The sequence below is a fragment of the Molothrus ater genome, chromosome 1 (genome assembly GCF_012460135.2).
Source record: "Molothrus ater isolate BHLD 08-10-18 breed brown headed cowbird chromosome 1, BPBGC_Mater_1.1, whole genome shotgun sequence".
NCBI classification, from domain to species: domain Eukaryota; kingdom Metazoa; phylum Chordata; class Aves; order Passeriformes; family Icteridae; genus Molothrus; species Molothrus ater.
Window position 1 is genome coordinate 9,224,257 of NC_050478.2, and position 13,896 is coordinate 9,238,152.

At 42.9% G+C, this 13,896-nt stretch overlaps 1 protein-coding gene across 1 annotated transcript in view; it reads left to right on the top strand.

Moving 5' to 3' along the window:
* The first annotated feature begins 299 nt into the window (after window positions 1-299).
* Window positions 300-13,896, top strand: part of UBE3C (ubiquitin protein ligase E3C) — a 73,687-nt gene continuing 60,090 nt past the window's right edge. The window contains exons 1-2 of the mRNA XM_036400527.2: window positions 300-610; window positions 11,762-11,815. Of these exons, the coding sequence (XP_036256420.1) occupies window positions 545-610; window positions 11,762-11,815 (120 nt within the window). The 5' untranslated portion in view covers window positions 300-544. The remainder of the gene's footprint in view (window positions 611-11,761; window positions 11,816-13,896) is intronic.

Consider the following 13,896-nt stretch of genomic DNA (forward strand, 5'->3'; position numbering starts at 1 on the left):
GCTGAGGAGGGCAGCCCTATGCCAAAGCCCGGCTGGACCCTCAGCTCGGTTCTCGCCTTCAGCGCGGCCCGTCTGGGCATGATGCCGCAGCGCAGCCCTAGCCGGCCCTGCACATCCGTGGGCAGCTCCGATGGATGCCGGGGCAGGGAAGTTTCCCGTGGGGCAGGGAAGTTTCCGTGGAGCACCCGCAGCCGGGAGAGCCGGGACAGGCGGGAGAGCCGGCGCGGGGCGGGGCGGCGGGCGCGGCCGTGTGTCGGGAGCGCGGGCGGCCGCCATCTTCTCTGCGCGGCCGGCGGGAGCGCTGCCTCTGCCCCCTCCTCCGCTCCCTCCTCCTCCTTCTCCCTCCTCCCACTACGCTCCGCCGTCGCCGCCGGTCAGGAACGGGGCGACCGGGATAGCGAAGGCCGCGGGGAAGGCGGGGGACGGGGGAGCAGCCCCGCGGGGGCGGGCGGGCCGCGGGGCGCCAGCCCGGGGGGTTCGTGCGGCCCCTCCGCTCGCCCTGCCGGCCGGCCGGGCCCCGCTCCCCATGGGATAAGCTGTAAACATGTTCAGCTTTGAAGGGGATTTCAAAACAAGGCCCAAGGTGTCCCTCGGAGGAGCGAGCAGGAAGGTAAGGAGCGGCGCCCGGCCGTGCCCGTGTCTGTGTCGGTTCTGTCGCCCCCCGCCCTGTTATCGGTGCTTTTACTGTCGGGCCTTCAGAAATGGGAGCAGCGATGACTAAGGTTTAATAGAGGGGAAAAACCCTCCCCTCCCGATGATGTGTATCTCTGATCTCCCTGCCTCGCTGTTATTATTATTTTTTGTATAATCAGGCCACACCATCCCAGGCTTGTAGTGTAGTAAGAATTGTGGGAAGCGAGGAAATGTCTCCTTGGCTCGTCCCCCCCCCCCCCCCCCCGCAGGCGATCGATCGATCCCGGGTGCCGCGGCCAGTGGCACCTCCCCGGCAGCCTCGCTCTCCGGGTCTTCCAGGGGGAAAGGACTCGGAGCCCTCCTGTCATTTCCCTGCAGAGGGAATGTCTGGCGTGGACCTGCCTCGCCGGGGGGATGTGGGACACACACAGCCTCACACAACCCCAAGTGCTGGGGGAGGTTTCGTCCACGTGAGCCGGGGCCGCCGGGTTGGTCTCTGTCAGGTTTAGGTTCAGTCAATTTGTCGTGCGCAGGGTTAGTAGCAGTTAATTGTCAGCTCCACCAGACTATTTGATTTCCTCGTGTTTATTGATGGGGAAAGAAGCAGAATGATTTATTCGGATCTTGCTCATTGGGCAGGGTTAGCAAATGTTTAGTCGAGCACTGAAGGGCACAGGACTTCGGAAGAACGACAGAAAGGACAAAGTGTTTTTACAAGTGGCCTGATCTGTAGGGGTCACTTTAATTCACCGTGAAAATACTGAGTCTCCCCGTTGTCATTGGAGATAGCTGTGTGGGAAGCCAATGAGTGTTTCCATTAGTATTTTTGAATTTTAATTGGGTAAAAAAATAAGTTTTTATTACTGTGCAGTAAAAGCACAGTAATAAATGTGCTTTGATCCTTGGAAACTTTTAAGGTTCGGCAGTACAGTGAGGAAATGAGCAAAAATACTGCAATCTGTGATACTAAAATCACAGTGAAGTTTGCATTTTGGCGTTTTGACTTAATACGAAGAGATTGTATACAGAACTGTATTTAGATTATGCAGCTTTTCCTCTGATTCATCTTCTGTTTATCTTAAGACATGTCTGTTCGTTAGGTCACGTAAACTGGCATTACATGAGTCAAAATGCCATAAATACTCCCCAGCTTAAGTAGGAGTTGGCAGAACATGCCCTGGTCCTCAGCTGTACACTTCAGGTACTTGGCAACTTTTGACCCTGACTTGCTCATAGTGTTTCTTGCTGAACATGTTGCCTCCTACAGAAGTAAGCAACCACCATAACATCTTCTTTTACACTTAGCAATTCATGAAAATGTATCAGAATTATGTCTATTTTAATTATATGGGACAAATTTATTAATGTTATGCAGGCATAAATTTCCAAGGACAAATATTAGCATGTAAAGGACTGGAAACTGAAATTGATGCATAACCTTCACTGTGTGCAGCAGAGGTTGTGGTTCATGATGAGATTGATACTGACTGGTGCACAGATTTCATGATTCTACATGGGTTCACTGAAGTGCTTGTGCTGCATCAGTGCAAATCAGTTACATGCAGCTTTGGGCATCATGGTTACACAGACATCCTAGAGTGTCCTTGAAAGAGCTGCTGATTTGCAGAAGCTGTGCACTGTACTAAAGAAAGAATTTATTTAGACAGTAATAAAAATGACTTCTAAATGCAGTTTAGCTGAACTTCTGTGAAAATGTATTACAACAGAGATTACTGTGGGAAATGTTTGTGTGTTCCATGTGATGCCTTAAGATTTTAGCTTTTGTATTTTTCAAATCCTATACTGCATTAGTGCATAGCTCTAAACTCCATAAAAAATGTAGTTAACTGTCTTCACATTTTGGTTAGACACAACAGTCTGTCTGGGCCTGTTATCCAAAGACACCCTACAGCCTCAGGCCGTGAAAAGTATAAACAAAAGTGATTGGGGGGGCAAACTGGGGGAATAGGATTCATTGCCTGAAACTGTAATTGGAGGCTTAACCCCTGATATGTAAGCAGACCAAACTTAAATCTGTCTGAAAAACTCATGACCGTTGTTCATTTTGGGTGTAGCCCCTTGGGGAGGCTTTGTCTGCTCTTAATGTACCTGAAGGCCCTTCATTAAATACATCTGCTTTTATCTTTTAACTTTGTCTGGTCTCTGTTTCTAGGTGAGCCTGAATTAGGCATCATGTGAGTTTCTCATTATTTCACATCATAGGCATGTTTCTCATATGTATTGGCTTCATTTTTACAGAAAGCTGAATTGTAAATTATTTCCTTCCAGCTTTTGGTACACATACAAAAACCCCTCATTTTTTGACAAATGCCCTTGCCCTTCCAAATGGTGTATAACTTTAGAAGGGTCAATGCTGTACCTCTGCCATGCTTTTGGCAGCTTGCATGCATGCTTAGTGCTGCCTATTGTGATTCCTTTGGTGGAAGGAGGCATCATTTAGAAACACTGGGGCCATGCAGGCTGCTTAATGCTAAGAATAGCTCTGTACCCAGTTTGGGGAAGTTTCCCGAAGTGGTTGCACCACTGCAGAACAATGACAAAAACCTCCTGTTTGAGGAGCTAGTCAGTGCTAAAGGTGCCAGTGGGGCCTGATGTGAATACAGCTACACCAAAATAGTGGTCAGCAGCACTCTTAGCAGTGTGGTTTTGCTGATGGAACTGAGCTGCAAACAGTGACTGTGTTGGTCACAGCTCACATGTGCTGACACCTGTCTGGCACTGCCATGTGTGTCTGTAGTGTTCCCTTAGGCCTCACAGGGCCAGACTTCAATGAGTTCTATCATTAGGAGCACAATGATTGAAGTAAGATTGGGGGCTTGCATAATTGTGGCAGTTAGATACTGAGTGTAATATGCCTTCTCATCACTAGCTTGTATGGAATTTCTGAATTACAAAACCAGAGAGCTTTGGGTCTGGTTTTGAGCTGTTTGTATCTTATATTCATGTGTGTTATGGTCTGAATTGTGCATGCTCTTGAGAGGCACTTCAGTCCACCCATATCAAGCATCACTTGTTTTTGTTCTAGTCACAGGCTGCAAATTAATGTTCTCAAAATTACTACCTCAGTGACTGATCCTTTCAGAATATTATTGTAGCATTATAATAATGCATTGTACAAAAGTGCAAAAATGTAGGTGGTATTGCCAGTGCTTGAACTTTTCATTTTGTACCTACTTTCAAGGATCTGCTGATTCATCTGGACTGTTGGCCCTGTTGTATGTGTTTGAGTGTGTAGATACAGGATTTTATTTACAATGTGATAATCTAATTTTAGAGGGTTTTATTTATTTTTATTTTTAGTGTCACTTTTAAAACATGGTTCTTTGCTTTATGAGGCTCTTCAAAAGAAATTTTCAAATTTAGTTTAATTGTAACTGGCAAACCACATTTGTGCTTCTTAGGTAAAGTAGCCTCCAAAAATGAGTGCTGTTATTGGAGTTCAATATGGGGACGTCTTGAATCACTCATGGACATTTTGTGCAGGACAGTAATTGTTGCCTGGAAGGCTGTGGCTGCAGAGTCTGTGGTGTGTTAGGCAGGAAATGCAGAGCTGTGCATCAAGGGTAGGCTTGGGCTGCAGCTCAGTCTGGCCTCACCCAACCCCACTGTGAGGGGACTGGAGCAGATGGTGCCTTCACCTGGCTGCTTCCCAGCCCATCCCCTGTGTCCTGTGCAGTGAACATATTTCTGCTAGGTGGAGTGTCACCTGGCCTTCTGGGGACAGCTGTCACTGATTTTAGCATGAGGTTGAACACAGCACAAAGTTGGTTTAACCACGTCAGCCTGGCTTGGGACACTCAGGCCTAGTGTTACTTCATTAATTTCAGTAATAATAAGAAAAATTTGAGGTAGCAATGCTTTAGTGCATCCATGCAGGGGATCCCCAGGCCAGTGCTGAGATGTGTAAGGGGCTCTGTAGTTCCACATTGTTTAAGTTGTGAAATGTATGAATGACACCGTGGAAGTCTAACGGGCAAAAATGGGTAAAAGAATATTAAGTCAAATGTACAGTATCACTTGAGCTGTCTAAACCATGCTTTTACAAATCCCAAGATTGTTTAGAATAGAGTATTTTTAAGTTATAATGCATTATGAGATGAAACCCCTCCTTTTTTGGAATTTGTGATACAGATGAGTGAGCAGGGCCACAAAAATGAAAGTGAAAACAACTTCATGGAGTTTAGGGTTCTTTTTGATCTTTGGCTTTTTTGTGGCAGACATAGAAGCTTATTAATGAGCAAATATTGATGACTCCATCTGTATTTTAAAAAGTCTTAGTGATTTCTTTTAATATGGACATTTTACTAATCAGAGATATTAAATTTGCAAAGTTTGTTTATATTTTAATTTAGTAGTTTCTGATTTGCTTTCTTAAATTAGTAGCACGACATTAAACATTAGATTGTTTATATTCCCCCTGCTTTCAGCTGAAGTGCAGAGGTAGAACTCCAGAAGCACCTTGTTTGCTCTTTGTTGTCCACATTCTACCCATGAAATAACTTCTCGTGGAATTAAAATTGAAATTTTAGGAACAGTAGGCTGTAAAATTGTGAGTGCATGGAGAGATCTGCCCATGTTGGGATTGGCTGTTGTGGTACAGATGCCTGTAGGATATAAGTATTGTTGGGGCAGGTGAAAATCAGTTTTATTTCTCTCTTACTGATGGATTGAGGAAAATAGGTAATAATTTTAGGAAGGAATAATTCCTCTTTTATTATAACTTATTTGACCCTACACCATGCCACAATGGAAGTGAAATGATGGTAAGGAGTTATAGTGTGGGAATTCTAGATTAGAATTACAAATTGAGTGTTTCTTTTTGGATGGTGGGAAAGAATTGCTTTGCTCCCTGCAGACCTTTGTCCTGTCAGGCACATGGTGTAGCTCTGTGGGCAGGTACACACCTCACCCTGAGTCAGCTGGAATCTTGCAGTGTCACAGCCTAAGTCTTGAAATACTCTTGGAATTTCAGATCTGTGGCATGGAAGCATGAGGAGACTGTCATGTTGTAAAATAATGGCTGCCTGTCAGTAGGAAACTACCCAGTTAATGCATCCTTGATTCTTAGGCATTTTTTTATCTCTCTCTGTAACAGTTGAAATTCTCCTCATTTGAAAGCAAGCTACAAAAGATGCAGTTGTAGTTTGCTGACAGCAGTGATTGCACTGTTATTTTCAGTTATGTGCTGTTTTTTCAGATTCAAATCAAGAATTTCTGCTTTTATAAATACATTTCCCCCCTTGTTCCTGAGAAAATGATGAGTCACAGAATGGTTTGGGTTGGAAGGGACCTTGAAGATTACCCATTTCCAACCCCCTTGCCTTGGTCAGGGCCACCTTCCACTAGAAATAGCTCACCTACAGCCCTGTGTACAAGATACATCTTAAAAATCATAATAGGGACAAACTGAGCATAAATGTAAATGCAACTTCCTTGCATTTCAGTTGGCCTCTAGAGCCTCCAATCAAATCCTGGTTCCCCCATTTGTGGTTTTGTGGGTACCATAATAGAAGAGGTTCCAGATCCCCCCTACATCCCAGAGTAAATTTCAGGTGAAATTCAGCTGAGGTGTTTTCTGACAAGCACTGTGGCATTGACTTCAGTTAGGCCTGGCTTTGTAGGGCCAAATGCCTCTCCTGGGCACAGTTCACACTCCTTCTTCTGCAGGATTGTCTGCTCTACATAGAAACTTATCTGATGGTTTACATCATTATTAAGAATCACAAACTGGTTAAAAGAGAAGATTTCAGGCTGCTGAACATACTCAGACATGTTCAGTGGAATTTAAATTGTTGAGGTTCAGTTCAAAGCATTGTAAGCCTTTTAAAATGCAAATTTCTTTTACTATTTAGATTAAAGAAACCACTTGGAGTTCATCTTGTCTAAAATAATGTCAGGAGATTGAAACATTGTTGAGAACGTGGGGGATATTTCCCAGTGGCCACATTTATTCTGTAAAAATAAATGTTAAAATTTTTTTCATTTATTGTCTGGAGTTACTGAATACTTGTGTTGAAAGGAATTTTATTCTATAAATTGCTTAGGTCACTTAATTTATTTTGGGAGTTGTTACTGATTTTTATCAGTGGTTCAAGTTAAATTCAGCTGTAAAGTTGTGTTCCTCATTTTAAGGAAAGAAAAAAAGATTCAAGTTCCTGGATTTTGTAGATGAAAACCACACAAGTTTTTATAATTGTCCACAAAAATTAAAAAAGGTCAAGTGTTTGTTTTTTAAAGAAAATTTCATAAAAAGTCATGCCTTGTACTTTGCATGACCTCTTGTAATGTGAAATATGAAGCATTCTCAGCTACTAACCAAAAGAAAGCCTCTTAATTTATAAAGAAACATCAAGCATTTATTAATAATATTAAATTTTTGCTTCAGTGTGTTGTTATTAATTAAAAAAAAATCTGTGTTTAGCTAGGACCTTAAAATAATTATTCAGTTTCATCTTCACATCTGGGCATATTTAGGTTTTAAATTTATTTGCTAAAATATAGCAAGTAAATAACTGTCCAAGAGTGCTCAATTTCAGATTTTAGGAGTCAACAAATATTAGAAGTGTTGAAGAGGATTTAATTATGTATACATTTTGTTTTTCTGAATCTGGATTTTGAGACAAGAGGGCTGAAAGTTTCTCTCAAGACAAAGTGTTCAAATGCAGAAGGAAAAGAATAATGGTTTCTATATTAGTGTACCTTATTCAGTCTTTGGCTAGGATATGTGAAAGCTAGGAGTTCTGCAAACATACTTCTGCAACTAGAAAGTGTATTTCAGCAAAACAAGGATAAGAAAATGACTTGAATTCAACTTTGTTTCTTCATGATGGATTGAACTGCTGGTTTTGAAGCACTGACATTGACACTGTTCTCTTGTCAGATGTGGCTGTTCCCAGCTGCTGCCTTAGAGCACTTCTGGAGCTTGGCTGTGATGAACAGCACAGTACATGGGAGTGGATGTCATCCCCATGAACAAATTAACATTTTGGATGTTACTCAGCATTTCTTTGGCGGCAGTCACATGTTTTCTTTTCTTTTCTTTGTACTGTCCTCCATCTGCTTCTCTGTTTTCACCTCTTTCTCTTCTGTCTTACCCTCGGAGTCATTTCTGTAGTGTTGCTCTGTGTTTTGCTGTCACTTACTTCTCTGCCTTTCTTGTTTCTTTGTGCCATGCCCCACAGAAAACTTCTCAAATGTAGTTTTTCACGGTGCTGCAGCTCACATGCTAGAGCAGGAGGTTGGTTGTCTTTTCTCTCTTGGAGAAAGCATCAGGCTGAAAAGGGACAGCCAGATGTGTCCTACATTGCCTGAAAACTCATGGATGGTGTACTTGGGTGGGCAAGCCCTGAAGGAAAATGATCACATCATAAAAAGTCAGGACTGATTCAGGGAATGGCTTTCACTCCTTTTGAGTTAGGGGTGACAGAATCAGGACAAGCTCAGGCTTTGTTCCCCCTACCTTGTCTGCCTGCCTGCCTTGAAAGAAAGACTCAACACCAGATGCGTGCCTGTCTGGCAGGAGAAGAAAGCCGGTGGCACGAGCAGCCCAGGAGCAGGGCAGGGAGCGGGAGTGAGCCGGGTGTGATCTGTGGGGGTTCCTGTTGTGAGGAGCTCTGGCAGCAGCCGGGTGGGATCTCTGGGGGTTCCTGTTGTGAGGAGCTCTGGCAGCAGCCGGGTGGGATCTTTGGGGGTTCCTGGGCTGTCTCCTGCTGTGAGGAGCTCTGGCAGCAGCCGGGTGGGATCTGTGGGGGTTCCTGTCGGGCCCTCTCCTGCTGTGAGGAGCTCTGGCAGCAGCCGGGTGGGATCTTTTGGGGTTCCTGGGCCCTTTCCTGTTGTGAGGAGCTCTGGCAGCAGCCGGGTGTGATCTGTGGGGGTTCCTGTCGGGCCCTTACCTGCTGTGAGGAGCTCTGGCAGCAGCCGGGTGGGATCTGTGGGGGTTCCTGTTGTGAGGAGCTCTGGCAGCAGCCGGGTGTGATCTGTGGGGGTTCCTGGGCCCTCTGCTATTGTGAGGAGCTCTGGCAGCAGCCGGGTGGGATCTTTGGGGGTTCCTGGGCCCTCTCCTGCTGTGAGGAGCTCTGGCAGCAGCCGGGTGTGATCTTTGGGGGCTCCTGTCGGGCCCTCTCCTGTTGTGAGGAGCTCTGGCAGCAGCCGGGTGTGATCTGTGGAGGTTCCTGGGCCCTCTCTTGCTGTGAGGAGCTCTGGCAGCAGCCGGGTGGGATCTGTGGGGGTTCCTGGGCCCTCTCCTGTTGTGAGGAGCTCTGGCAGCAGCCGGGTGGGATCTTTGGGGGTTCCTGGGCTGTCTCCTGTTGTGAGGAGCTCTGGCGGCAGCCGGGTGGGATCTTTGGAGGTTCCTGGGCTGTCTCCTGTTGTGAGGAGCTCTGGCAGCAGCCGGGTGGGATCTTTGGGGGTTCCTGGGCTGTCTCCTGCTGTGAGGAGCTCTGGCAGCAGCCAGGTGGGATCTTTGGGGGTTCCTGGGCCCTCTCCTGCTGTGAGGAGCTCTGGCAGCAGCAGAGGTGCCCGAGCTGTGGCTGTCGCTGGCGGCAGTCGGGAGGCTCTGGGTGGGAGTTGTCAAACGGGTGTCACTGCAGTAACGCTGTTGTCGTTCACAGCCAGCCACAAAACAACAGCTGCTGAGTTCAGCTCCTTTTCACAGTGCTGGTTGTCAAGGGCCAGTTCAGGGAGGATTTCAGAGGTGACTGCAGTTAACTCTCTTTAAGAAATGATTTTGATAGAATGCCCTTTGCATTGGAAGATTATTTCATGTTTCTTTTAATCTCTTTCCTACTGCAGGTTTGTTTTGTTTTGCACATGCATGGTTACTTTTTAATTTCTGAAGAGGCAGTGTATTCCAGCTTGGTTTAATAACTCTTTAAGGGGATATATTTTTATTGAGTTTATTTTAAATGTGTTCTTTAGTCATAGTTATGATCTGTGTATGTCTTGTGAACATGAGTAACAGTATTATTTTACCCATAGTAATTTGTTAAAGGTGGGATGTACTTATACCTGAGTATTTTATTGTCTTAGGACAGTTCTTCTATTTTGTTTAATTTATACTCTAACAAATTGGCATTTTTCTTTGTGAGTACTCAAAGCAGGTATGTGGCTGACTAAAAACTTAACTTTTGTCAGTTTCAGAGTGGATTGGGTTAAAGACTGATGGCTACAAAGAAACACAATTCTTCATCAATGAAAAGCTGGTGATGCACTAAGGATACACTGCCATTTTACATCTCCCTCCCTCTTCAAATGATTTAAATGACTGTTTGTTTCTGATAAACCCTCTGACCACTTATTTTCCTTTATTTACTAATAATTTGTGTTGTCTCTCTTTGCTTGTGTTTTTTCATACCATTCTCTTCTCCAGTCACATGTAGCAATTTGTTTTCCCTTTCCTGTATTTTGTTCTGCTTTTTCTTTCTGCTTTCTCTCTGAAGTGTAAGGACAAATTACAAAATGTTTTTTCTAAGCAGAAATGCACTTTACATGGTGCTTTCTGCAGCACAATAATTTCTAAACTGGGACATTTCACCAAGTTCTTTAATGCATCAGGTATCAGCTGTTGAAAAAGTCCTGAAACTTTAAGCCATTTGTTGGTTACTAATTTAGTACCTTGTTTTGTCTTTGTTCGTGCCTTTCTGTACTGCTTGAGTGGAGATACATCGTCCTTATGCATGGATTTCCTTGAGTTTGTTTGTCCTGTGTTTAACACATGGAGCAAACCCTGTCTTTAGAGGGCAACAGCTGTAGTTTAGTGGTGTCTTTGGCCATAAGTACTGTCTTTAGAGGAAAGATGGTTAACCTTCTTGTGGGCTTTTTTTGTTTTTCACTCTCTTGATGGTCTGCTAGAGTATTCTCTATCCTAAAGAAACCCAGAGAATGATGACTTTGCTTCATCTGTAACCTCAGAAAAGAGGTCCTGAAGACCTGAAGCTCGCATTTTTGTATCTGCTGATAGACACTGAAGAAAGTATTCCAGCACAGTTGTTTCAGCTGTACTTAAATATTTTATAAGCATTTGTTTGTCAACTTCAAATTGATTTTTCTGTATTAAAATACAGTACGTTTTCAGCTTGAGTGTTTTTTAATTTCTTAACTTCTCTAGGCTAATATGGGCATACAGAGGAAAACAAAGTTGTCATTTGTGTCAGTGTCAAAAAATGAAAATAGTTTACTTAAATCTGCTGTGTGTTTTAGACTGGCTTTGGGAAGGTGCTAGGTTGCTTTCATCTCCCGTTGCCTGCAGTGGAAACTGAATACTGTGCATCAAAATTGAGTTATTTTGTATATTTCCTTGGAAATTACCCAGAACCATCCAGTAAGGGACTCTTATATATTGTAATCTGTGAGTACTTGTATAAGATTGTGGTTTAAAAGCGAATGCCTGGTTTTTCTGTTGTAATAGTACTGGGTTTTGAGGCCTCATGAATACTTTAGTATTCTTGTCTTTTTCTGTGTTGGTGAGATCACTATCCTGAAAGTTTTGATGCGTAGCCTTAATTTGGGTGAAGAGTTCAAATTTTTTAAAGAAAAAATTCCTGCCATTTATGCTGTGTCTCTCTTGACATCTTTTCTGGACAAGCTTTGAGAAAAGGAATAAGTAAATACAAGAGCTTTGTGCTTTTTTGTAAGTTAGACAAAAGCAAGGGGCTTAGGAGCAGGATGTGATTGCTCTGAACGTGCCACAGCTTGCTGTGTGCACCTGGGCCAGGGATTTATGTACCCTCCAGGCAAGGAAAACACTCAGACTTCTGGTGTGATCTGGTGGGACTGGGACCTTATTGTGCTCCAGCTCTGCCATTTGTAAATGGCTGATGTTTGCCAGGGTGATTGGGATGCTGAGAGCACAAACACGGACAGGGATCAGTACAGTTTGCTGCTCTTTGTGGTCCCTTTTCATAGGGACATAACTTCCTCCATCACTGTTCTTCTGGGAGGGCTGAATGCCATGTATTTGTGAGTTCAGAAAATTATTAACACCTACTTTTCTCTATGTTTTATGTGTTATGCATTTGGAGCAATCCCTGAAGTCTGCATTAAATATCCTGAGCCCAGCTGAAGTGTGTTTGGATGAAAATGCAGTAGTATCTTTCTTTGTGTCTTACAGGAAGAAAAGGCTTCTCTCCTTCATCGAACTCAGGAAGAAAGGAGAAAACGAGAGGTAAAGTAGCCTGTAAGCGTTTGCCTGCCTGCTGGATTTTCCCTTGGTGTTACATTTACAGTGCAAAGTAATTCTGCTGCTGTCATACTTAGTTCAGCAATGTTTTCTTTCAGTTTGCAGATTCTGTATAGTCTTAAAGTATACTTTAATTGGCAAAAGAATTTGAGTGCTTTAAACTGTTCCTTAGAAGTGCTTTTCATCTCAAAAGAAGATAAGCATGCACTGGGTGTAAAGGGAAATTTCCCTTTTATTTTGGTGTTTATTGGATCTAGTCTTTTTTTGAGAAAAGATAAGGATTTGGCTAGTAAATTGCAAATTTTACCTTATTCATAATCTATTCCTATGGGTTAGTCTCAGCAAACTTTCTTCTGCTCCTGGTTCTGCTATGGTTTCTTGGCTGACCTTTGTACTTCACTTCCCCAGTGTGTACCTCACTTCTGTGAAGGTGAAATCAGAACAGTGATTCTTGAATTCTTTGGAAAGAATTAAATTAAATACTAAATTTCTTGACTTCTTTGAAAAGAATTCAAGAAAGCTCAAGTGCTTTGAAATCACCTGATAAGGAAGGACCAGTGAGAAGCTGAGGTGTGAGGCTTTAAGCAATCTTAATACTGATTTATGATGGGAGCTTAGTACTCTGGAAAATTCAGGCTGGAATAATGCAAAGGAGGAACAAGTACTGAAATGAAGAACCCAAAATTTAGTAGTATGGAATTTGAATCAATATGTTAATTTTGTTATTTTTTTCCCCACCCCTTCTATGTAAGTTGAAAAAAAATTGGTGTTAAATACTGATAAATTACATTAAATACATTAAAAAATGTAACTATGCAGGTTTAATGCTCATGAAGAAAACAACTCTTTGGCCCTTAAAGGCGTGTTTGACCTGTGCTGTGTTAATCTCAAGTTCTGCAGTTTCTGTGGACAGTTAGTGCTTTTTTTCCTCTCCAACATGGGTGTGTGGTTATGGACTAAGTTGAAGTATGATAGTACCAGGATTTCACCCATTAGTTCAGAATTCCATGTTATGGATCAGCTTTATGATCAATGAGTCTTTAGCAGCATGTGTAAAAATTCTTTGTGGTCCATAAATGCATTCAGTTGCTTGGCTGTGTCCTGTGCAAAGCTGATGCAGAGCCACCCACTCATCCCAGTGCAGGTACACATGTGCACACAGTGATTTGCTGTGGCATGGAGCACATTTTCACCAAATGAATGATTCCTCTGAGAATAAAATCAGCTATGGCTTTTAAAAACTGCCTGTAGCAGAATCTTAGCAGTGACCTCAGACTTAAAACCTGTGCAGTTAGGAGTCTCTAACTGACAATTGTGTTCTGAGATAAAACCAGTACCTAGAGAGGAGGAGGAGGAGTTACCTGTGTTTTAGTTGAGCCTTACATTATGGTAATGAAGAGACACCACCTCTCTGAAACTCTCTCCTGATTGCACTTTTACTGTCAATATTTTGGAGAGAGAAATACCCTTTGGCCTATCAAAATTTTGATTTTCGTCCATGATTTAGAGGCAGTCTTCAGGAATCTGCTTATTCAGATAAGTTGCTTTAAGAACCAGGGTTTTCCAAGAAAAATAAAACAGGCCTTGAATAGCAATTTTGTCTGGTGTTCTCTGTGGTCAATTCAGGTCCTGCTTTTAACTTGGATGTGTCTTTATAGGACAATAAATTGGAAATCAAGGATTTGGGACTTGAAAGTTTCTGTGAACTTTCCAAAAGTATTTTAATGAAATTTATGAAAACATTTTGTTGTTTGTTTTGTCTGATGATCCCCAGAATTATAGGTTTGATATAATTTAAGGATTGATTAGGTTAAAATTCCTCTTTTAAAGCAGACTTCTTGATCCTTGTACTTTTCCTTCAGCCACTGCTTTGTAGCTCTAGGTTCATGAACAACTCTTTATTTCCCCTCTTTTATTCCCTGAGAAACCACATGGACATTGTTAGAAATACAATTACAGTAGCTACTTGCCATAGATATTTATTGTAATGGGATATGCCCAGGGTGTTGTCAGGGAACCTTCCAAGAGCTCTTTCCATAGCATCTCAAGCAAGCTGGGTTTCAGCT